The sequence below is a fragment of the Myripristis murdjan genome, chromosome 18 (assembly GCF_902150065.1).
Source record: "Myripristis murdjan chromosome 18, fMyrMur1.1, whole genome shotgun sequence".
NCBI classification, from domain to species: Eukaryota; Metazoa; Chordata; class Actinopteri; order Holocentriformes; family Holocentridae; genus Myripristis; species Myripristis murdjan.
Window position 1 is genome coordinate 23270902 of NC_043997.1, and position 24905 is coordinate 23295806.

Consider the following 24905-nt stretch of genomic DNA (forward strand, 5'->3'; position numbering starts at 1 on the left):
ACCCATTTCATGCTGGTGCAGTTTACTTCAAAGTGACTTCTTGCAGGTGGTGATTTGTATGATCAAACGGCAAACATTTTCATATCACACTCGGGTACAAATTCATATAAGAGCTTTTGAAACTCTTCTGACGTGATACCATAAAAAACTTGGTTTCACAAAACAAGGGAGGTAGAATGTAGGCGTAGAGATGACTGCGGAAGTCAGTTTTCATTTTTGGTGTTATGTTCACATGACATGAGGTGTGTTGGACAACACTGTGTAGTTCCCTGAATATGTAGCTGATGAGGCCTTTGGAGGCTTTTTGCCAAGTAAGGCTGTAGGAATGGTTCTGTTGTTGGTTAATTAATGTGGATAAATCCACAGAATTAATCTTTCACCGTTCCCCTTTGAAATATTTGTTTTTTCAGCCAAGTACCCCCTGACCAGTCAAAAAAAAAAAGGTAGAAAAAACAGCCTATATACAGAGTCAGCTCAGCTCCATCAGTGTGTGAAACGACAACAACCTGACACTGATGATAGTTTGTTGTCTCTGTTTTTACTTCTTTTTCTCTTCTTTCTCCTTGTTTTCCGCTGTATTGCTGCTATGTTTCAACCGCTGATCCTTTCTCTCGAGTACTGAATGCAAAATGTGGTTTACATTTTTTTCATTTTTATTGAACTTATATTGGATAGGTTAATTATTTTAGGAAGTATGGATTACTGATATTTTTTAAATTAACTTTTTAAAAAATCTCATGTACCTCCTTGCAGTACTCCAATGTACACCCATTTGAGAAACAGTGGCTTATTTCCCTGTGACCCAGTGGGGCATGCAAGTGTGTGTTTTTTTTTTTTTTACTTTAGGATATACTGTATATTGACAACAAGCTGAACATTACAGCTAATGCTGAGTGTTTTTTAGAAGGCTAACCAGTAGTTTTGGAGTCAGTCAAGATGATGAGGAGAGTTAATGTCAGTCTGGTTGAAAACATCATTTTTAATATAATGGTACAACTGGAAAACCTTGGGATAAAGTGCAGGAGCAAATTGTCAAGCACAGGCACTTAAAGCTGATGACTGAACTTTAGTAGAGTGTCGACTGGGCTCTTTTGCCATAACATGGAAGTGAATGTTTAAAACATCTCCAAAAATAACACTTTTAACACAGAAATGAATACAAACAATGGATTATGTTAATCCAAAGAGCAACAAGTCCCAATACCTGTTTTTTAAGGATATTAAAAATCTCTTTTCTTGTTGTTTTCCTATTTGAACTAGAAAGTAGATCCGGCAGCAAGCATCTGCCAGAAACCTCCACAGAGTGGCCTGGAACCTGTAAGAAACCTTCCCAAAAAGTTGTGATTACACACAGTAAAAAAATGGGTACTGGGACTTTTTATAATGACATAATCCATTTTTTCATGTTTATGCATGTGCTAAAAATGTTATTTTGGGATCTCTTTTGCCATGAAAGTGAATATAGAAATAGAACTATAGTATTGTGGATGATTCAGGGCCCTAACCCTAAATTGGAGCTTCTTCCTTGTGGCTGTTGCTGAAACATCTTTCGTGATGGCAGAGTGATGTACATGTAATACTGAGCATGCACATTCCCCAGTCATGCCACAGTCTCTTTCATGTTATGCAGTTAATATCAATACATTTGATTCTTTAAACGGCCTCTAGCTAACTCTGGATGTGCCTGCATGTTGATTTTAGAGTGGTGCTCTATGGGTTTCAGGTTATCAGACAGGAAGTGGAGCTACAAACCTATAAGCGAGAGCTCAGTCAGCGCTGTCTTGTGAAAAGTAGCACAGAAAATGCTTGTGTATGTGCGTGCATGCAGCTGGTGTCTACTTCTAGCTTGACTTGTGAACATGGTTGTGACATGCATACAAAGAAGAAGTATTTTTACTGTGTTTGTGGTTTCCTGAGTGTCTTCGCATGCAGTCTGTCTGTCTGTGTGTTTGCAGGCATGATGCTTTGGTGGATCTGCACACAGGCTTATTTTAAATGTGATTGTGCTGATTGTGCTGAATATTCATATAGAGTGAATGGCTCAGTTTCCTTTAAGAGTGGCACTCTCTGAAACCCAAGGGGTGTGTGTGTGTGTGTGTGTGTGTGTGTGTGTGTGTGTGTGTGTGTGGTAAACCACTGAAAGATTTCAGTGGAAAGGAAACAAACAGTAGGGTTTGGCTATCCCATTTCTGATTTTTCAGTCGTATGTGGCATGTATCTTGTTTTATGTTTAATTTAACCTTCTGCACAAATTGTGTTTATTTATTTTCACTTCTTTTTTTTTTTTTTTTTTTTTTTTTTTACTTCCTGCTGTGGTCTGTGAAGATGCAATTTTTTGTTAAAAGCAGTCTTGCCTAAATAAATAAATACATACATACATATATACATAAATAAATAAATACTACCAGTAATTATAAAATAAAAATTAAAAAAATGTAACAAATAAATAAATAAAATTCACAGGGCCAAAGAAATTTTTTGCTAGTAAAATTTAATTAAGTTTTTGTTTTATGTTTTATATATTTTTGGACACAAATTTGTGCTTTTCAACAAAAAAGTAGGCCAAAAAGTAGGCCATGGGAGTGATTTAAATACTATATGTATATATATGTGTGTGTATGTGTGTGTGTGTGTGTGTGTGTGTGTGTGTATAGATAGATAGATAGATAGATAGATAGATAGATAGATATACCCCTCCCATGGATTAAAGTGATGTATGAGACAGATATTGTACTTTCACTTCACTACATATTAATTACATATTTTACTTTATGACATATTAATTGTAGAACTGTTGATGGGAGGCCTAAGCTCTTAATCTGACTGAACTCTAATGAAATGCACATTGTCTTTGTTTTGTGGTCTACAGTAAAGACAAATGGAAAAGATCCTGCCAGACTACTACAATTGACTGCAAAATAACAGGTGTGTGTGTGTGTGTGTGTGTGTGTGTGTGTGTGTGTGTGTGTGTGTGTGTGTGTGTGTGTGTATCATGTTTCCAGTGTGTTTCCAGATAAAGAAGGATGGAACGATGATGTGATGGAGGAGGAAGAGGGGGTTGAAAGTCTCCGCCTCCACCCCCAACACCACCACACAAACATGCACACACACACACACACACACACACACACACACACACACACATTATCCCCTATGGTGAAAAGAAAAAAAACTTTTGGCTGTCTTTCAGCTATTGTTGTGTAATGCAGGCTATTCCTCCTCCATTCAACCCTCTTTTGTGTGCTTGTGGAGGCCCTGGGGGAGTGGGGGATGGGGGGTGGGGTTGGGGTTTACTGGTCATTTTAATGGGGGAGTCAGAGCCATGCTTCCACCAAACTAACCAACTCAAATATCCCACAGCAATCACTTAGATAATGCGTGCCTCATCTAGAAGCATTCAAGACACAGCACATTTCACACCAGTGGGTGCAATGGAAAAGATTTTGTCGGTTCACAAAATCAAACTGACACTACGGTTTCAAATTGGACTTTATTTTTAATGCATCAGTCATGAAAGAAATGCTTGATTTTGTTGTTGTTGTTGTTGCTTTATTTTAAGAGTAATCAAGTGAGCAGACAATTTTAAGAGCAGTAGTTAATATCCAACCATGTGATCCAAAATGCAGTCGAGTAGTAATACATTATTGGAAAAAGTTAGAAACTGATAATATGGTAAAAGATCGATGTATTTAAAAGAATGGTATTACATATATATTAAATATACAATAAATGATATATATCTATTTGTATATTATATAGTGCTTTTTGCTATTTATTATCTGTTTGTACTGTTTATAATGTAAATTATGCTTCATATTTTGCTATCCACTTTGCTGCTGTAATGCTTGAAATTTCCCCACCGTGGGACTAATAAAGGAATATCTTATCTTATCTTAAAAATATCAATTGAATAAGGTGTATTTTAATAGGGAAAATATTAAATAAAAAACCAATAAAATTGGGCTGTTTTAAATGTATTTATTTTATTTTATTTTATTTTATTCATACAAGCCTCCTCACTGTTATTGCCTACAATCCATCTACAAGACTCAAGTGATTTGCTCCCCTTTAGTGTTTTTCTGTTGTTAGGCATGAATAAAAGGGGGTGGGGGAGTGCTGCGCTGTATGTGAGAAAGTGTGGGGGAAGAAGCCTCTGCAATATTGTTATGGTAATGTCACAGGGGGTGAGGTCTTGGTAAGGAAGAGGGGACAGAGGACAGGGGAAATGCCTTGACTTCTCCAGGTTACCCTTGTGTTGCAGTTCCCTCCCCACGCTCCGTCCATGTAGAAGCTCCTAAAGGTTCAGAATGGGAGTTTGACAAGTTTGAAGATTAAAAACACAGAGAGGGACACTGGATTGAAGTTGCACTGCTGTGGTTTCTCTGAAAAAAAAAAGAAAAGAAAAGAAAAGAAAAAAAAGAAAGAAAGAAAAAACATGACAGCCTCCAGCATGGGAAATGGACCTGACAAAAACCTCAGCAACACCAAAGAGGACAGGAAGGTAGGAGCAAGAGTTTAACCACAAATCGTGTCACCCTCTCCCAGCACTGCACTCAGTTCTCTGTAGATGTGTACATTTGTTATAATGTAAGCTGTAAAAAAATGATATAGACTTATGTTATGTTTTAAGGGTCTATTCACTTTCATCCAATTTACCCACCACCTTTGTAAGCTGACATACATTTTATTAATGGCATAAATTCATAGTGTGTATCATAGTGCATTCACTGAGGATTGCCTAAATTAATGTGTGTATGAAACTACACTTACCATGTGCTGTGAACTGACTGGGTGACCATCAAATGCTCAGTGAATTGTCATTAGCTTCCTTTTTAATACACTAGTTAATGTTTCTGAAAAGCACATGCACACACACACACACACACACAATATTTTTGATGAAACTTAAATGACTTAAAATGGATGAAATGTTTTCCAATGTATTTTGTGGAAGCATCCAGACAGAGGTGTGCTTGGAGAAATTCCAATCAACAGGTGGAATGTGTAGCATGCCATGTCCCATGCCTTTGAAGAACAGCACAGAATAGAATACAATAGAATACAATACAGAAGCTTTGGGTTTAAATGAATGATCATGGGTAGAATCAGTTCAAACACTGAAATAATACAGAATGAAAAGGAACAGATTAGATTATAATAAAAATGTATACCTAAGTATGTCGTTTCCAACACACAGTCCTTCAGTAAATAGATTTAAATGAAACCCTGCATATAGGAAATCACTAGGCAGTGAGTTGGGAAACCCTGGTTCAGTTCCCCCGCTCTGCTGAAGTGTCCTTGAGCAAGACACTGGCTGCATTTGATGCCATATTACCATGCTGCCTTCCCTGGGTACTGCATCTTTTACGCCAGGGAGCCCCCTACTGATGAAATGTCAAAACAACAAGTAGACTCTTGCATTGAGGGGGACAAGGCAAGGGATCAGTTCAAGTCAAAACTGAACTGCCATTACAGTTTTATAGAAGAGGGAAGTCCTGCACAGTCATCCTCTAAGTCACAAAGAGGGGTTTCACCTTCATGTCTGCAGCCAAAATTAAACTGCATCGAAAACTGTTGGGCACCCTGATTTGCATGTATGAATATTAGGCAGGGTGCTACTGTCCTTCTATAAATACATTTTAAATAAAGATAACATTTAGTTCTTTAACAGTGAATATTAATTAATGGGACTCATGACCTATAACACCGACAGCTCCGTAAGCCGCTGATAGAGAAGAGGAGGCGGGAGCGAATCAACTCCAGTCTGGACCAACTGAAGGGGATCATGGTGGATGCTTACAATCTGGATGTAAGCACACACACACACACACACACACACACACACACACACACGCATGCAGTGAACTTCATGAAACCCTCTAAAGAGACACGTGAATGACATATTTGAGCTTGCCACTAGAAATTAATGACTTAATTAATGAATTAATGTTATATTAAAGCTTCCTTCTCACAGTATTTTTTTGTTGTGCCGGCAGCATTCCAAACTGGAGAAGGCTGATGTGTTGGAGATCACAGTTCAGCACATGGAGGGGCTGCAGAAGGGCCATGCTGCAGGTAAAATCCATATCCTACTGATAATTCGCTGAAAGCAATTACAACAACAAAGAAATTACAAAGTACAACATAATACAGTATCATTGGCCATGACCAGACAATTAGCATTTTGAAGCAACAGCCAGAGGTCAGAAACTCAAATTTACGATGGAGGGTATGGTTAGGGTCTTCATACCCATAAAGCAAAATTGATGATCTTTGGTAGAGTGTTGGATTGTACAGTTCCCTGGGTGTCAGCTGCTCTGAGCTGGACTGCTAATCTACAATGTTGTATTTCTATCTCTCCATTCACTTTCATAGCAAAACAGCTTCCAAAATAACACTTTTAGCACATAAACAAATGCAAACTATGCAGATTTTGCTAATATAAAAGACAATAAGTCCTGGTAAACATTTTTGGTGTAATTACAATTATTTGTGGAGGTAGTCTCAGGTTGAGGCTGTTCCCACCTGGTATTAACAAGCGTCCTGAGAAATGGCAATACAATGCCGCCTGCCCACTTGTGATCGAATCTCACTTTCCCGCTCTATATGCAAATAAACATGTATCATTTCAGAGAGAGAGACAGAGAGAGAGATGAAATTCCCACTTCGATGGGAATACGATCCCAATACGATGTGAACACACATTCCAATTCAAATAGGAAAATAACAAGAAAAGAAAGAAATGTTTAATTTCCTCAAAAAATGGGTACCAGGACTTGTTGTTTTTTATGTTGCCATAATTCACTTTGTGTTCATTTATGTGTTAAAAGGGTTGTTTTGGGATGTATTCAACTGTGTTGTGGAAGTGAATGGAGAGACACAAATATGGTATTGTTAGCAGTCCAGGGGAGCACAGAGCAACTGATGAGGATATTTAACCAAAATGTGGACTCATATCACGTCCAACTAGCCATACAACCCAACATTCTACCTTAGTTTTGCTCGAAGTAAGAATGTGTCCATCTGTTGAGCATAATTAACTCCCTTTTTCCCATTGGTCATGATATTTGGTTTGCATTCCTATAGAAACCTATGTATTGAAAACTGACATTTTCCATATGTCCTCCGAGGCTTTTGCCATCTATATTATTTAGTTGATTTGAAGTTTGTAACAGGTAGATATATTGATTTTCTTGAACATCAGCCAGTTCATGTTGTATACCTCAAATATGATGAACATAAGACTTTTTGAATATGTATTTTTGTTTTAATTGATCATTATATCCATAAAACCACCAGTTAGGGATATTGTGAAAGCATCTCCATCATATCAGTGTAGGACAATATTGCTCACAAAAAAGCACAACCCCATGTATCAGTCTAACCCTCCATGTAGTGAATCTGCTCCATATCCATGCATTAGATCCCACTCTGCTCTACATCTCATGAAGAATTGAATTGGTGGGCGTTATGTAATATCACCCTCACCCTACATACATACACATTGACTAACATCCATTATCAGTCATCGGCTGATGTGTAGCTAGATGCTGGTGTGCCACTCTGCATGTCGAAGTACTCTTAACTGGGTCTCACCAATCACATTATTGACAGATGTTCATTCTCCCCTGCAGGCAGTGTTGCTGGATTTGAATCTCGCCAGCGCTACAGCAGCGGTTATATACAGTGCATGCATGAGGTTCATAACCTGCTGCTCAGCTGTCCAGGCATGGACAAGACTCTGGGCGCCAGGCTCCTCAACCACCTCCTCAAATCCCTGCCTCAACTCAGCTGCGACACTGCAGCCGCTGGGGGCTCTGGGGACTGTGACAGTCCAGGAGGAGGCAGCAGCAGGAGTCCTGAGAGTCTGAGGGCCGGCGAGAGCTTGAGTGGAGCCACAAGCAACTTTATTCCCCGCAACTCTGGTGGGAGTGTCCCTGGAATTGCTGGTTGTGGGGCTGAAAATGTTCACCCACCCCAGCTCCTGTGCCCGACCTCTTCCACGCCCACTTCGCCTCTTTCCTCCCAAACTAGACCGCCCTTGAGGCCCAGGCGGCTGAAGCTGCACGACGAACTGCAGACAGCCCATCAGCCTGACAGCTCCAGTGACTTGGCTCCACCCTCTTCTTCCTTGCTTCCTCCCACCTTTCAGCCTGCCTTTCCTGCACAGCCTCCAGTGGCACTGAATGCTGGGGACTCAATGTGGAGGCCCTGGTGAGAGAAGGAGAGAGAGAAAGAGAGACAGAGTGCTACAGAGGTCTTGGGGTTGAGAGTTGTGTAGAGAACACCAACAGCCAGTTTGTCCAAATAAAATTGTGGTGTTGGCATATACACAGAAATAATTGTAATTACAGATGGGTACTGGGACTTGTTGCTTTTCATACTGGCATAATCTACTCTGTTTGTTTATGTTTATGTGCTAAAAGTGTTATTTTTGGAGCTGTTGCTGTGGAAGTGAATACAGAGAAATAAATTATTGTGGATTAGCAGCCCAGGGGAGCAGAGATCAGCTGATGAGTAGATTTTGCAATCATGTGGACTCATATAATGACCAGCTCATTATAGAAGCTACACTAAAAAGTTTAATTTTGCTTTTAGAGTCTCCTAAGAGCAGTGAGGGAGCCCTGGCTGCCTGTCTGATCCCTTTGCTGCAAATCATCACAGATATCACAGGATTTCTGGGTGATGAGGTCTGCAAAATTCAAACTCTTGCTGCTATTTTGGAGCTGCCCATATGTTTCAGTTTTTTTTTTTTTTTTTTTTTTTTTGTCCAAAATGCATTTTCTGACAAACTGAAAATGAATTTAGAGTTATTTTAGTTTTCATTTTTTAAGATGAATCATAAAGCAAAGCAAATCTTTTTCAACTTCAAATGTCAGATGACTTTTGCATTTCTATTTTCAGTTTTCCAAAGCATACATTTCAAATACAAATTGTATTATTAAATTTAAAGTTACACTTACACATGTGGAAAAAATTAAATGGCATTGTGTATTGCCAATTGTATCATCATTTCCCAGTTTGCAAGGAAAGAAAATTTTGTCTTACATATTCATTTTTTCACTATGTGAATAAAGCTAACCATTCATTTCCATAAAAACCTAGGATATGCAAAGAGTTTTTTAATGATTGATAGCTAATCCAGTAAACTGTAAAATTAGTAATGAGGGTACACATTTTCAGCAACTTTTGTGTTTGTTTTAGTTTCTTTGTCTTGGTTTCAGCTTTAATGATGCTTGGTATTTTTGCCTTTGTCACTAGTTTTATCATGGGAACGTGACAGTCTGACTTCCTGATGTAACCAGGAGAACACCCGTTTATAGCCCTATTCCTGTTACGGCACAAGGACATGGCTGTAGAGTTTTATATTGGCAATGAAAAAGTGTATATATGCAATGAACTTTGTGTATGCAATAAACACCTAAAGCAATAAAAAAAAAAAAAAAAAAGTGTCTCTAAGAACCTCAGAATCAAAGAACGAGTATGGTCGAGCGGTGCAAGTCGCTGAGTCAAAGCTCCAGTCTCTTCAGAGGGTTGAGTGTGAATTCCACCGCTGGAAATTCACAACTTGAACAGGAATAGTGACCCAATAAAGACTCAATTACTGGTGCTAATTACAAGGTTATTCATGTTTTAGGAAAGAAATATTACTGCAGCATAACACCACTAGGCTCTGGCAAAATCCATTAATCTACTTCCCAGTAAAATCAGAAACCTGCTGTCATCCCCTAAATTTCTAAGTGATGACAGACAGACAATATATTATTAGTTGCAGGGAAGGACATCATGCATTTGCTCAGTGTGATCAATAAATCTTTTTCACAGCAGCTATTTTGACATGAAATAGCAGGGTATACACAGGCGTGACTCATATTAATTAATGCTGCATTCCATTTAAATGGACCAGAGCCTTTCCAGTGAGCCAGCACAGGACTCTGGCTCTGTTAGACCTAAATGGAACAGAACCTTAATTAAAGCCATAAGTAAGAGTTTACCCTGCTATTTCATGTCAAAGTGGCTGCTGGGAAAAAGGGTCTATTATCAGATGAAGGGACTGACAAGTCAAATTATTATCTTGTCACTGGGATGAATCATCAGATGCAGGAACCGACTTGATGTTATTATTGGTGATTATTAAATGTGAGTGACCAACTATAGGAAACAACTTATATGTGTCTTTCAAATGCATTTCTGACTTTTATTTAATCTTTGCTTTCCAGTATTATAATCAAAAGTAAAGCAGTGAGTGTAACTGGCTGTAGTGCCATGATCCCACCACTAGATGTGATTGTTGTGTTACAAAACCATTCTTTCTGAGCCATGTGTGTCTGGTGTGTGTGTGTGTGTGTGTGTGTGTGTGTGTGTGTGTGTGTGTGTGTGTGTATGTGTGTGTAGAGGGAGAGAGATGTTTGAGTTGGATGAGCTGCAGATGTAAAGTTGCCCTGCCAGACATCAAAATAACCACGACACACGAAAAGCACTGATCTTGGCATTAACTTTTGCCTGTCCCTCTTAAGCTCAGCTTTTATTCTACTTATTTTCCATCCCTTCTCGTGGCCTACGTTCATGTGCATTTCTTTCCCATGTGTTACCGCTTTTAAACTCCACATAACCTTTTGAAATTGTCTCCAGTATCAGCCTATGTTTAATAATTTTACTACCAAATAACTCAAATGGAATATTTTGTTATGGCTTGGCTGCTACTACTCATGTTTTGGCCTATGTGGACTGAGACAGTCTCTCACGCTTACAACTATGTGCCATTTTCAACACAACAGTGCTGAAAAGTACAGTTTGACACATAATGTTTCTCCACAGCCATAGCCTCTCTTTGCCAAGCTGTGCTGAACAGCAACATTTCATCCCTAAAAACACTCAGAGGAACACCACATCTGTGACAAGGTTAGTGGGGTGAAACTGGGATTGATTTTGTAACAGGGCAAGAGGAGTCAGGCTATAGTGTGCCACTGAAGTAATCCTACAGTGAATTGTATTATGACATTATACAAACACCACAGCAAGACTCTGGGCCCCAATAGGTATACTACAGCAATATCATAGGCATAACATGGGAAATGAAAACTGCAAGGGGCACTATAAACTTACCACTGAAAAACACAAAAACATTCTAACACCCTGTAGGAATATTATAGGAAGTAAAGCTATACTATGATAAATTTCTGCAGGAATATTACGGTGATTCTGTGTGGAAAAAGACATTAAAGCAGGCCTACAGGAAGGCTAACACACAATAATCCCATGTAGTTTATAATAGGAGTATTAATAGTGTCTGTTTGGATAATTTGGACATTTTGAGCTCGTGATCCCCACTCCGACTTCATTATATTGAAGCAGCAGGGCAGAGAGAGACGGATGAATGGAGCGTTTGTTCAAGTCTAACTGCAGATCTGTTATTGTAAAGCTGCAAGAACAGATGGGGTGCAGGGGGAGATGAGGTAAACTCACCCAAAACCCACCTTTGGTTGGATTTGAATGCAGCTGATTAACATGACATTAGGTCGTGAATTCGATAGAAAACTTTTGTAACGTGCACAGCAGAAATATGTTTCTCTTAAAATGTAATTAATCAATACATGGGGTCAATACATGGCTGATTCTTTTGCAGGGAACTGTGTATTGAACGCCATGTAAAAATCCAGTGGTTTAATGCTACTATATCAGCAACAGCATTATTTAATCATAATCTTAGTATAGTCTGGCATAGTAGCCTGTACTCAAAGCATCATTTGGGCTATTTCAATAACCATTAAACTTACAGAATCTTAAAAGTTGAAATGTATGTTCTATATAACTTGTGCTTTGGAGGTTCAAACGCAGGATGCACCGGTAGGTATGAGTTATTATAAGACTTGATTTATTTTCAACGAGAGCTTGGGACTTTGCCACCAGGGGAGACACTTAGTAGAAATTGTGACATTTTTATATAGACACTGGTGTTTCTCCTTATTAGAGCAGCACGGGTCTGGGCTAGGGAAAGTTATGACATGTACTTTTTGTGACTTCTTTGAAAGTTGAAATAGTTGTGTGGGGGCTGGGAGCACATTGCGAAAAGTCATCAACATAAAACAGGCAGTGTGAAGCTCCAGGGAGGGGGCGGCGGGAGGCTTGTAACTATAAGCTCCAGGCATTGCCAGGCTGGGCTGTGCGGCGGAGGGAGGGACGGAGGGATAAGGAGGAGGAGGAGGAGGAGGACAGGAGGGATTGTTGAAGCCAGGAGGCTGGAGATGACCACAGAGCAGCACAGATTTAAACCTGCCCAAGGTGGAGAGAAACACTGACAGACGGCTGCTTTCTTCGCCAGCTAACCTACGACGTCTTTTTCTTTTCATTTCTACAATTTCAAAACCACCGGGTGAGGAGTTTCCCCAAGTTTATCATCCGCTGGACTTGCGTTGGAAAGTGGCTCCAGCGAGGGAGAGGAGAGATGACTGCTCTCCGGTCGACATTTGCCCACTAGCAACCACTCTGCTCTGATTTTTTAACCACGAAACCCACGTCGAAAGCAATAACTACAGTCAAGGTGAGTTACTTGCACGTTAACTTCCACAGGGGAGTTTTGGTATGCAGAATGCTAGCGAAACCCCGGCTGAGTTAGTGTGAACGGGCATGCTGGACAAGCCAAGCTGCCAGAGGCAAGAGTAACAAAGGACGTTTGGTGATTTTGACTCCAGCATGAGAGCGCTCAACAGAGAGAAATTGTGGTTGTCCAGACTAATAAAACCGCTTTTGCTGCCTTGCTTTTCAAATTTTCAATTAGTTATCTGTTAATAACGCCACCACAGTCTTGTGTCACACCGACGCCGCGGTGCCGTTTGGTGAAATTTGAACATTTACAACAAGAGTCTTTTTGTTGGCTTGCTGTTATGTTGAGCGCGTGAAGTTCTCTTGATTGGCACGTGTCCTTCACACATAAACACACAATAACACTCAATTTCCAGATTTGGGACTCACAAATGACGCATGACAGGTAGGTTTGGTTGGTAAGCTCATATGAATAAATGTTGCAGAGATGACTCAGTGGGATAACAGCTGTTTTTATCTCCATTAACTAACTACAGAGAATATGTTGATAAAGAAACTAAGAATGATTTTATATTGAAAGTAGTGACCGGAAGTCGCTCTTCGTATGGCTCAGCGCAGCCCTGGTCTATTTGACATAATAATTCATGTCAGCAGCATCCACCGCTAGCTATAACTTTGCAGACAATGTTAAAAACAATGAGCACAGGGCACATTTAGGTAGGGAAATGGGTAGAAATCACTTTACAAAGGCTTCAGGCAACTCATGTCCTTCCTCGTCTATTCTTTCTATTATTTCTTTTTGCAAAAACCCTCAGGCTGTCTTATTTTCCCCCTCATTTGCTTTGCGAACACTTTGATAATGTAGCAGCCTCTTTTGCACCAACTGTTAGGTGTGTTGCTAAACCAGAGTCTTTGGCGGCTCACTGTCCAGACATTGATACAACAGTAGGGGATAATCTTGTTTGGTTGATCCTGCTGCATTATGAACTAACAAGTTAACCTAGTTAGTAGTCCAGGGGCCACAGAAGATCTTCAAGTATTTGACCCATTGGCATCTTAAGGAATGAGGGTTGCAGGACTCAAATTTTGTGGGTTGTTGAGGGCTTACAATTGGGTTTAAAGCTGCTTTCAGCCAGTATTTTGGGCTGATACTTTTATATTTCTCCCCATAATTTCCAAGCACTAACAATTTCAGTCGCCAAAAACTATCAGCGTGCTTCCTCTTAATTTTATTCTTGGCAGGGCCGAAAAGCCTCTGAAACAGAATTATAACCATCATAAGACTATTAAACTTGCTGAAATGCCAACAAGGCAGTCTGGGATGGGCTAATAACCACTAAATGAAGAACTAATTTGTAAACATTATTCTGCCTTAAAAGGCAAACAGCTAATGCTCTAGGAGGACATAATCCTCAAAATAACACAGTAAGTGAACAGTGGGAAACTCATCGAACAGAAAAGAAAAAGAGATGTAACATAGAATTAGAAACTTGTAACTGCTTTCAAATTCTCAACTATACAGTTCATTTTTTAAAATTCAGCAATATTTAACTCAGGACAGGAGATTAAGTCTGACATCCCCCCCCCCCCCATATTCACTACTCCAGCGGTTAGGCTTGGCAGGGCAGTAATTGATTAATGAGATTCATAAATAAAAGGGATTATAAAATGAAACATCGTTGCAGGGTTTCCACAGTTTTTCTGTTGTGGTCAGTGAGGAATCTCAATCAGATTAGGTGGACGACATGACTTGCTGATATCTGATATGTATTAAAAGGCATAAATCAGCTCAACATATCAGTCCAAGCCTAATATAGTCACAAACACACAAACACACATACAGAGTCATACATTTAGCTAATATCAATACATATATTCAAAGACTGAGGTTCATGTGCCCTTTCAAACCTGTCTCATGGTGTGGTATTCACAAAAAAATTATCTACAGATTTGTGTCAATTGACAGGAATTGTCCATTTTTTTCTTGGATAAGAGTATTGATTGAATTTGTGTTCATGGCCACAATTTTTCCGTCATTGCAAGTGGCTAAATTCCAGCAGCTTTAGCCAACAAAATCGACTTGGTCGATGCATAGAAGTGGCTTGGTTAAAGTTTGGGAAATGTTTATCTAGCTTCAACCAAACTGTCTTGCTTTGTTATGTAACATACCAAAATGTTAGTTAAAAAAACACCGCTGTTGCTGAGCATGAGGACTGAACTTCATTCTCCCAAGGGAAAGTCGTCTTGATTTACCCATCTGCCACCCCACCGACTTCATGATGTGGACTTTGTTGCTCTTGATACTGTCTTACTGTATGTGGTACAAGCACAAAACATCCAGTTGAAATATATTACTTTGAAAGTCATGCTGACTGTTATGAAAAAAAAAAAAAATGACAATTAGTGTCTATACATGGATCTATAGATTGACTTTTGATATTATATCAAAAATGTACAGGCTGACCCTGTTTATTCCTGGGATATTCAGATATGCATTATTTATAATAATTTGTTTATTTGCTATATTTGCATGTTTGTAACAGCATATCGTCAATAAGATCTTCACCGGCATATGAGATGCTATCCTGAATCCTTTGTCTGTGTGTTGACGAGGCCATATTATGGCAGTGAATCAGTCTTATTGGACATATTTGTGTGAGTCAGGGGATCAGTCTAGAAAACAAGTGGCTGTGTGCTTGGTTGCTGTACAAGCCAGGATCTCAGGGGATTATTATGGAGTTTAATTAGCAGATATAAACCTACCAGCAGACACGCACTTAGCAATAAACATATCAAGGTTACAGAGTGGACATAAACACAGGAAGATAGATATAACCTTCAGTTTACTTGAAGAGTAAGCTGCTTGCATTGCTAAATGCGCTCTGCCAAATAACAGCACAGCAGCCCTTTTCCCAGCTCATCCACTCCACGGCGTATTGCACAACATAAGATAACCACAATAAAAAAAAGAAAAGAAAATCACTGGCATTTGCTTGGGATAAATGGCGAAACGAGCTGCACTGTCAGCTATTTGAATTTAATTTAGCCTACATGTAGTTCAGTCGGAGCCTTTAGGTCTTAGTGTTTTTGAATTAAAACTATCTATAGTTGTGTGTTGGTGCTTCCGATTGATCCTTTCAGAGGAGAACAGGGTTCAGGATCCCTTCAGTGGTGAACAAAAGTTCAGGACTGCACCTTGACCTCTTCAGTGGGGAATAAGGTTACGGATGGCAACTTGATCTCCTCAGTCATGTTTTTGAAGGGATCAAGTTGCCCCACTGAACCCTCTTCTGCATTGCTATAATTTACTCTGCATCAAGGCCAAGCACATTTGCTCCTCTGTTGTTGCCCAATAAATGTAGTTGAACTTTATGTTCCCCAATTGGGTGATTTCCCTCATGGCAATGAAACCAGTTTATGAACTGGCATATGCAGGCAGTTTTATGAGCAAAAGCAAAGCAGGCTACAAAACTGGTTTAATTTATGCATTCTGAGATTGATTCTATGGCCCAATCTTCACAAACTTGTTAATAACTTTGAATAACTTTGAATGGATCTCAGATGTATTGCCTAGCTGTAATATAAACTGAATAGAGCATATGGTGTAGTTTGGAAGCATGGCTGCCGAATCAATGAAAAAGCCAGAAAGAATAAAGAGACCACACACAAATCCGCCACGCTTGTGCTTCATACAGAACAAATGAACAAATACCAGGTCAAAACAATGACAGACTGAAGTGACACAGCTGCCTTAGACTTGTAGAGGCGATTTGGTGCTGGTTGGGACCAATCTCATTTTCCTGGTTGTCAAATCAATGTCATTCATAAGAGCATTAGTCTGCAGTAAGGCCCGCTGAGGCCCATTAAAATGCCACTGGAAGCACATGATGCTATTCAGGGGAACTGCCATTCTATCCTGCTGTTTAACAATTGAAAGACTTGGCTGGAGTTTCTTTTGAGGACAGTCGATGTGCTGTCATGCTTAGTTTGGACTTTTTATTCCTTCTACTGAGAGAGCGTTGCACCTGATAATCCCGCAATGCTATTTTGGAGTTTATGAATATAGTGGTATTTGCTGGTCCATGCAAGTGTAATACATCCACAAAGTTTGGTCCATTAACTCCCTCCCTGTCATGAATATGGGAGCTTTACTGGTACTGCCTTAAAATGAATGAAACAGACAAAGACAGGACAACAACACAATTTTGAGTGGTGACACCCTTCAAAAACCATTTCCCACCTTTGTGTGGCCGCTGACAGCCGCGTTGTTTTTTCCGGTCTGTATCTCCTTCATTCATGTTGGAGCAGTGCACTCCTTGTGAAGCTCTGATTCTCATGACAGGGAAGGAGTTAATGGACCAGATTTTGTGGCTGTATTACACTTGCGTGGACGAGCAAATACCACTATACGAGTAAAAATCTCACTTTTAGGATGTCTATGATGGGGAGAACACCGACACTTTCTGTTTATGGTTATTGCCTTGTATTGTCCGGCTGTTGTGAATGACACACATCATGTGCATGGGCTGTATTCACATGGTTATGTTTTCCTATATATTTCTTAATTTTTTTTAGATTTTAATTGATTATCGTTGGCGGCTGAAATGTGTGGTTTGAAAGCCACAATTTGATTGAATAATTTGATTAATTGTACTTTTGCTGTGTTTAAAAACTTTAAGGCTTACTTTCCAGTTAGAAAGTAAGATGTTGTGATAAGCACTGAGCATTGGCATATACAGTGGGTATTAGGGAGATGAATAGGCTACCATTTAGACTGATGAATAAAAATAGATAAATTAAATAAATTACTGCAGGTCGATGAAATCCTCTGTCTCAGAGGGCTGGCTAGTTTTGAATGTGAACAAAGCTAATTTACTACTAAACTGGAACACTGTAAGTAATGACCAAAAAAGAAATTGCTGACCAAATAATATGGTTTGCCAGCTGATACTGATCATCAGATGAAACTGTTATGAAATATCAGTTCCTAGTCAAAAACAGCACAGAAGTTGCCCAAGTACATTTAGAAACAGAATCAGCTTGCAGTGCTGGACTTCCAGTATGGCCACCAGAGGCTGTGTTATATCACCTGGAAGCGCTCTATAGGTTTTTGTACAGGCTGCAAAGAACATTTCTGTTCAGATTGTCCAAGCCTGACTTCTGTGAGATAAAGTCAGCCACTTTTGTCCTCCTATCCAGCTGCCTTGTCTTGTCACTCAAAGGCTTCCCCCACTTTTAAGAAATCTGTCTGTGATCAGTTACCTTCTCTCTCCTCTCTCCTTACACTCTTATTTTATCTCCTGCCTTCTCGCTATTTTTTTCCTCATGTAACCTGCTCCCCTTTCGCCGAGCCGCCTCGTTCACCAGCATGCTGAATAAAACAGATCAACAGTGTCTACGGCCTCACACTGAATTATTAGTGGGATGGCTGTATGCCAGCGTGCTCATATCATTCTTCTCGGTTATTATTAGTGTCTTTACTTGCACAACAACACTTTTAAACTCCCTCTTAGTTACAATTCATGTTTTTTTGCAGTTTCTGCTTAAAGCTGATTTTTTTTTTCCCTACAGAGATGAATGGCAGAATGTGCAGCTCTGCTAGAGTGGGTGATGCCACAGTTCACTCCGACTTGAACAGGATATCATCCTGTTACTGTTTATGCTGCTACTACTGTAACTACTGTTGCAGTACTCAGTAGTACTGCAACAGCCACTGCTAATGTTACTACTGCTACTGCTACTAGTTCAGCTACTAGATACTCTGTAAGTACTATTACAGATTTTACTACTGGAATTAGTCCTACAACTCTTTTAAGCACATCAACTAATTCACCTAATTAAAACATTTAAATAGCATCAGCACTACTGCCTCTACTTATACTGCTGCTACAACTAATAACGCATCGACTACCATTACTGCCATCGTTGTTACTACGGCTGCTGCTGTTGCTACTACTGCTATTACTGCAACTACTACTTCAGTTACTACTGCGGTTTATGCAGTTGCTTACAGTGTAGCTAGCCCACACATTTTCTCCAGGAATATTTTTTTTTTCTAGGTCAGAGAGTAAACCAGGCTTGCGGCTAGACCCAGACACAACAAACTTTTACAGAGAGCTCTACTGCACCTTCCCCTACAACTTTCATTTGTTGGTTTTACGCGTATGCCAGAGAATCAAGCATACCAGCATACTGATATGGGGCTTCTGATGTCTCCTGTTTAAAGGGGTGGTTTGCTGATGTTTTATATTTAATTTCTCTCACATATCACTACAAAACTCCCAAGTGTTCAGTGTTTACCAAGAACATTCTTATCAAGGTAAAAAAAAAAAACTCTGAAGCTGCATTTACACAATGATGGGATACTAAACTCATCATTTCACAGCTGACTGGAATAGAAGTAGAATTAATATTAGGGATGTAATGGTTCAATAAACCCATAGTTTGGTTTGTATTGCAGTTTCTGGGTCACAATTTCGGTTTCGGTTTGGTTTGTGTTGTACATTAGGGAGGAAAAAAACACTACTATTTCTAACGTTCTCTGTGTTTTGTCTTATTTGTAGTTTTTTTTTTTCATTCAGAGATTTGGGATAACAACATGAAACCAACAAATGGAAAAATTCAGTAAATTCATTAATTCATCTGCAAAGTGTGTGGTTAGATGGCTCTCATACAGTGGATGTGTTTGTAACACTGCCCTTTCTAGGGTGTGCTGTGTATTGAACAGTTTTCTTACAGTTAAGTTTTACATCCCAGTTAATATAATTAATTATTATTGATTCTCATAAGTGTTATTTATCCATCTTTAACTCAATATGATCATGTTTCCACTGTGAGAAGGGGATTTGCAAGGAACCACTGTATCTCATGCTGCTATAAATTTTATCCAGGGAATAATTATAACAGTAAACTGTTTAATAGCACTAGGAAAATAAGTGTTACAAAATACTATACAGCCTAATCCATAAAGGGCAAAGTACGCATAAATTGCTTTAATTAGGGCAGTTAAAAATTTAAACAAGTAAATGAAATACAAAAAATATAAAACCAAGTTACCGTTAAGTCAAAAAGATAAATCAATAAATGATGGAGCTGATTACACAAGTAGCAGTATAAAGAGCCTGTTTATAAGAGCAAGATGAGATTTAAAGATTTAAAGTCAAACTGATTTCAGGCACGGCATTCCAAAAGCCCCGGGGCTCTTATGAGAAACCCTGGTCACCTTTCATCTTTAGCCTGGATTCCAGGACGTCCATGAAAGCTCTCCCTGATGATCTGAGGCTTCACTTTGGCTTATAAGGAATTCAGAGGTCTGGTATGTGCCTGGGTCCAGACCATGCACTGCCTTAAACGTTTTTAGGTAAATCTTCAATTCTAAAACTGACTAGTGTCTAGTGTAGCGATGCTAAAGTAGGCATGATATGATCCTGACTTTAATTTGCTCTCAAGATCTTAAGGCAACAAACCATTTAGGGCACCACATGGAGGTGCTCGACATTTCATAACAATCAAAAACCCTTGATTTTCAAATATATATTTGTCTAATGTTCTGCTTCTGTGGCTAACAAAGTCATTAGTCCGCAAATGTTTACCTGGGGACTGTTTTCTGAAAAACGGTTTAACTCCACCCAATTTCAATCATCAAAACACCACGGCGCTGCTGCTTTTAGGAAAACTAATGTGGAGGACTTTATAACAGTGATGGAGTACTGATGTGAAGAAAGTTTGAAGTCTCTGAAAGTTTGTTTTTATATCGTGGAAAGGAATGGAAACCTATGGATGGATAAAAGGATTGCTTCAAGAAAAGATGAGCAGGAATGTGAAGTATATTGTAGATACTACACTAAATATGCAGAACCGCTGGTATGGTCCTTTGAAAGGACGATATTGGCCCCATATAGGAAATGAAAGAGGATTAGAGGTATATGGAGTTTGGCAAGTTGCAGGAATGAGAATTACAGCTGAGTCAGCCCCAGAAACCTGCAGTTAAGACCAGCATGAACTCTATACAGCCGTGCAATCTCTGAGCTTAAATCTCTTCAGCACCGAGCAACAGATGCTGCCAAAGGGTGAAGGAGAGGAGACTTGAAGATTTCATGCTGCTGGGCTATAGAGCAGAAGCTGGAGAAGAATGACAGCAAGGAGGGAATCAGAGTAGGTGAAGAAGAGAAAGAACCACAGACAGAGAAAGAATGAGATGAGAAGGTAGAAAATCAGATTTGACTGTGCATTACTGTGAATGTATTTATTTCTGACAGCTGATACCAGAATTTTGGGTTAAAGCTGTTGATTTTTCCTTTGCCAATATTCATAATATTATTCAGTGCCAGTTATTCAGTGTCAGAATTTTAAGGCGAGGCAGGCTCCACTTAAGGTTGAGGGCATATCAATGTCAACTTCACCCCAGTGGACAACACAATATGTCCCAGTCTCCCATTTCCATGAAATGTACTTGAATCATGCAGCCAACTGAGCACATGGAAAAAATGTCAACAACACTTGTAGATGTGGTAAAATAGAAAAAACCCTGTGAAGGAGGAGGAGAGATGAGGAAAGAGGAGGAAGGAGACGGGGAGGAGGAAGACAGGTTATAAGAAGAGGACGATGAGCACCTAAAGGGAGCGATGGAGAGGAAAGAATGGAATAGAAAATAGAGAGTAGGGTGAAGAGAGAGGGATTGGGAGATAGGAGGAAATGGGTGAGAGACATGAGAGGAGCAGATGAGGATGACAGGAGGAGGATAAGGAGGAGGAGGAGGCGGTAAGGAGGAGGGCGAGCAGGATGAGTGTGAGTGTAAGCATAAGGAGGAGGAGAGGGGGGTTGAATCAGAGTATAAGCATATGGAGGAGGAGGAGGCTGGTCAGGAGCAGCTGGTGCTGCAGGCCTCAGCCAACGCAACAGTTAACCGATTAGAGGCTTTACTTCTAAATATAGAGCCAGAGCCAACCCGCTGCATAGACAATGAGTCTGCATTTACACTAACTGATAGCTTGTACTTATTTCAAATATTATTAAAAAGGCAGTGGCAGAAAGTAACTTTTTAGTGCATGTATCATAAACTGCTAAAAAACATACCTATGCCAACAATAGTTTTCATCAGCAAAAATAACTGATAAACAGTTTTTCATAGACGTATGCCATCATAGAAAATACAAATGTGATGCACAAAAACAGATGTTTATTAAAATATATATGAGTTTGGTTGCTGAATCTATTGCAGAAGCAGTTTCTAAAGGGTAAAATCTGTGGGGGACTATAATAAAAGGGGTCTTGATGCTGCTGCTCTTGAGGTGATGGAGGGGGAAAGTGGCGCCACATAAGATAATTGGGTGACAGAGAGCCTCATAATGAAATGTGTTAAATGTGTGACTGTTGATTACTGACCATTGTAAGACAGGAAACTTGTGTGCCCAGGGAGAGCACATGGGATTAACATGAGGTGGGCATGTCTGCAAAGGGGAGAGCCGTGGCTGCACAGAGATTTGGAGGTCAGAGGTCAAGGGACCTCGCTGGAAATGCCCATGCCAATTTTTCCCTCGCCAGAATTTAGCCTGACTTTGGAGCGATATTTAACCACCTTGCCAACAACCTAGCATGACATCCATGGTACCAGTAGAATTCATTAGGTTGTCTAGGTTTATATGAAGCCATTATCTCTGCTCTAAATTAATTCAGGAATCAGAAAATAGAGTAAAAAAATTGCTCCTTGTGTTTTCAGTGGTTTATGCTGTTGCTTTTTAAATAGACATGGCGAAATGTTGCTCCTGGGGTACAAGTACACTGCTCTATAGAAGTGAAAACAAGACTGAAGACATTCTTCCTTTCAAACTGTTTTTTAATTCATCTGACTAACAAACTGCCGGGTCCCTTCTTGGACTCACAATATTTAATCACAGTATGGGGATATGGTTCATTTATGGTTACAGCTGAGGCCGTGTTTATCTCCTGTTTTGACACCACACCGCAATTCGTGACAACCAATTCCCACATCCTACGTGCCATTTCTTTTCCCCAGTCTACAGTTTGTAATTAAAATAAATCCATCAAGACATGAACATGGTTTGTCACCCCTCCCTTCTTCCTGAGATTGTTTTCAAAAGCCAAGAGAAGTTAACAAGCTGATAACTGTCCCTTATTATAGCCTGTCTGCATTCAGACATGGTAATGTGAAATTGAAACAACGTAGAACAGTGGAACTGGGACTAAATTTTGGATGACCTCTTATTGTGTCCGTAAACACTCCTCTGTCTTTGTGCTAAAAGCAATGAAGACGGTTTTCTAACTCAAATGAATGTAACCCAGTGACATACAATGTTAAATGCAGTGTAGAGGCCATTAGAAGCTGTCTGTCTTCTCATCAGTAATCTAGTTTGTTTACATTATATCTGTAATGTTTTATTTATGTTAAAGCTACAGTGCGTAACTTTTGCATATAAATAAACACTGAGTTCAATGCTAATGCTAGACTAGTTCACACAATGCTGATTAAAACCACCTGCTAGTGATATAAGTTCTTGCATTTTGCATCATCACAGACACTGGAAAACTGCTGTCTGTGGTGACATTTATGTGCCAGTACACAGTTGACCTTTAGTGACACATTTTATGTCAAACACGCTTAATAGTTTCTACTGGAACTGTGTAATTGAAATTGAAATAGCATGGCTAATTACCTAAGTTTATTTTTCAAGCCAAACTTGAATTACTTCCAAGTCATGAAAATTGGAGAGACAAGTTGGTCCAAGTGTAAAATGATATGTACTATAAGGAGCTTTTACGAGTATGGGAAGGCAGTGAGTATATATATTGATACTGATATTTGATATTGCCATTATACAAAACAAAACATGCACCATCCCCCCAATTTCATGTTGCACAAACACTATTTTGAAAGTTGATGCAAAATACACTAGATTACAACAGGTGAACTTACTTTCACCCACCAAATAGGTGAGGCAAAGCAGATTTCATTGACACAAAGTTTGAAAGGCGACCATTAGCTGAGTCTATTATTACAACCACTGATTTGTTGGTGTGACTAATACCAACCAGCTCAGCTGCAGGTCTCCTTCAGTGCTCTCAGAACATTTGATCCTTCAAATCCTGGAAAAGGTGTTAGGGAGTAAATGAGTTCAAGGGTGAAGGGTGGAAACCTGTATGGATGCTGTTGTGTCCTCAACAGCTTGGCATTTTGACCTTAACATTGACAAGAACTTAGCTTGACTCATGGCCAAGTGGCGCAACAATCAGATACTCATCAATACAAAAGTGTGCCACGATTCAACCCATACAAATTTTTGACGGTCATTAACATTGCAAAAATTCTTTTTATGTTTTGTGCGATATCAAATAACTACAAGCAAATGATAAGATACACACTGCCATGCCCTGTCATAGGAAAAAATGTGAAGAATGCCTCAGAAACATCTTTCAGTCTCATTACATTGCAGGTTTGCCTGTTGTGATATTACAAAAACATGGGGATCTTTAACTACAACTTTAACTACAGGACACTGTTAGATATGATGTAACACTCATCACACAGCCTTGAAAGCATTTCCAAAGACAAGACAGACACATCAGCCACAGGTCACAACAGAGCAGTGTCTATGTTCACATCTCCCTGCACCCCCAGCCATGAACTCTCCTTGATCAGTAGTGCTCAGTGATTAGCATGTTGACTTCTTAGTGGAGTGTCAGTCAATGTGGCAGCGAGGTGGTATATCAGGGTTAATGCTCCAGTGTCCTCAGAGGCAGTAGGTACAATGTCAATACAATGTGTTTCACTCCACATGCAAATGCGAGCGCACACACACACACACACACACACACACACACACACACACACACACACGCAGAAATTCCTTAACATACTGCCCCACCCCTCTCCACATCCTTAAAATATTTCAGTTGTCCACATACAGAATGCTTGTCGTTGTCATGTCTCCCAATGCTTCAAAGTTTGTCATGCCTGTATCACATGTTTTGTATTGCTTCACACAAAAAGATATAGTATCACTGCTGTCAAGACTTCCTTTTGGGTCAGAGCAGTTGATTTCCTCACTACTATTAGAGTCACTATTAGTGTTACTTGGCTTTGTGAAACGATTCTCTTTCTGAATTGTTTTTCATTTAGATGAGCAAGTGTGCTTAAAAGTAGTTAGAAGTTCAGCCTCACACTTTGAAGTCAAACATGTTATATCATACAACCAAGCATTAGTGACAATATGTATCATCAATACTAAGCATTAATGTCAGGGTGTGGGAGTGCTAAATGAGTAGCAGTCTTGGACTATTATGTTGAAGGGCTGAGTTGGTTGTGGATGAGTTTGACATGTGTTAGCAGCTGCTGCAGTGTAAAG

The 24905-nt window shown here is 39.6% G+C and overlaps 2 protein-coding genes across 2 annotated transcripts in view; both read left to right on the forward strand.

Annotated features, from left to right (window-relative positions):
- The first annotated feature begins 4435 nt into the window (after positions 1 to 4435).
- On the forward strand, positions 4436 to 8218 carry her8a (hairy-related 8a). Its single transcript, XM_030075766.1, has 4 exons — positions 4436 to 4501; positions 5714 to 5809; positions 5997 to 6075; positions 7635 to 8218. Exons 1-4 carry the CDS (start codon positions 4436 to 4438, stop codon positions 8216 to 8218), a joined length of 825 nt encoding a protein of 274 aa, XP_029931626.1.
- Positions 8219 to 12221: 4003 nt separating this feature from the next.
- Positions 12222 to 24905, forward strand: part of gal3st4 (galactose-3-O-sulfotransferase 4) — a 35740-nt gene continuing 23056 nt past the window's right edge. The window contains exon 1 of the mRNA XM_030076599.1: positions 12222 to 12541. The gene's annotated coding sequence lies outside the window, so the exon portion shown is untranslated. The remainder of the gene's footprint in view (positions 12542 to 24905) is intronic.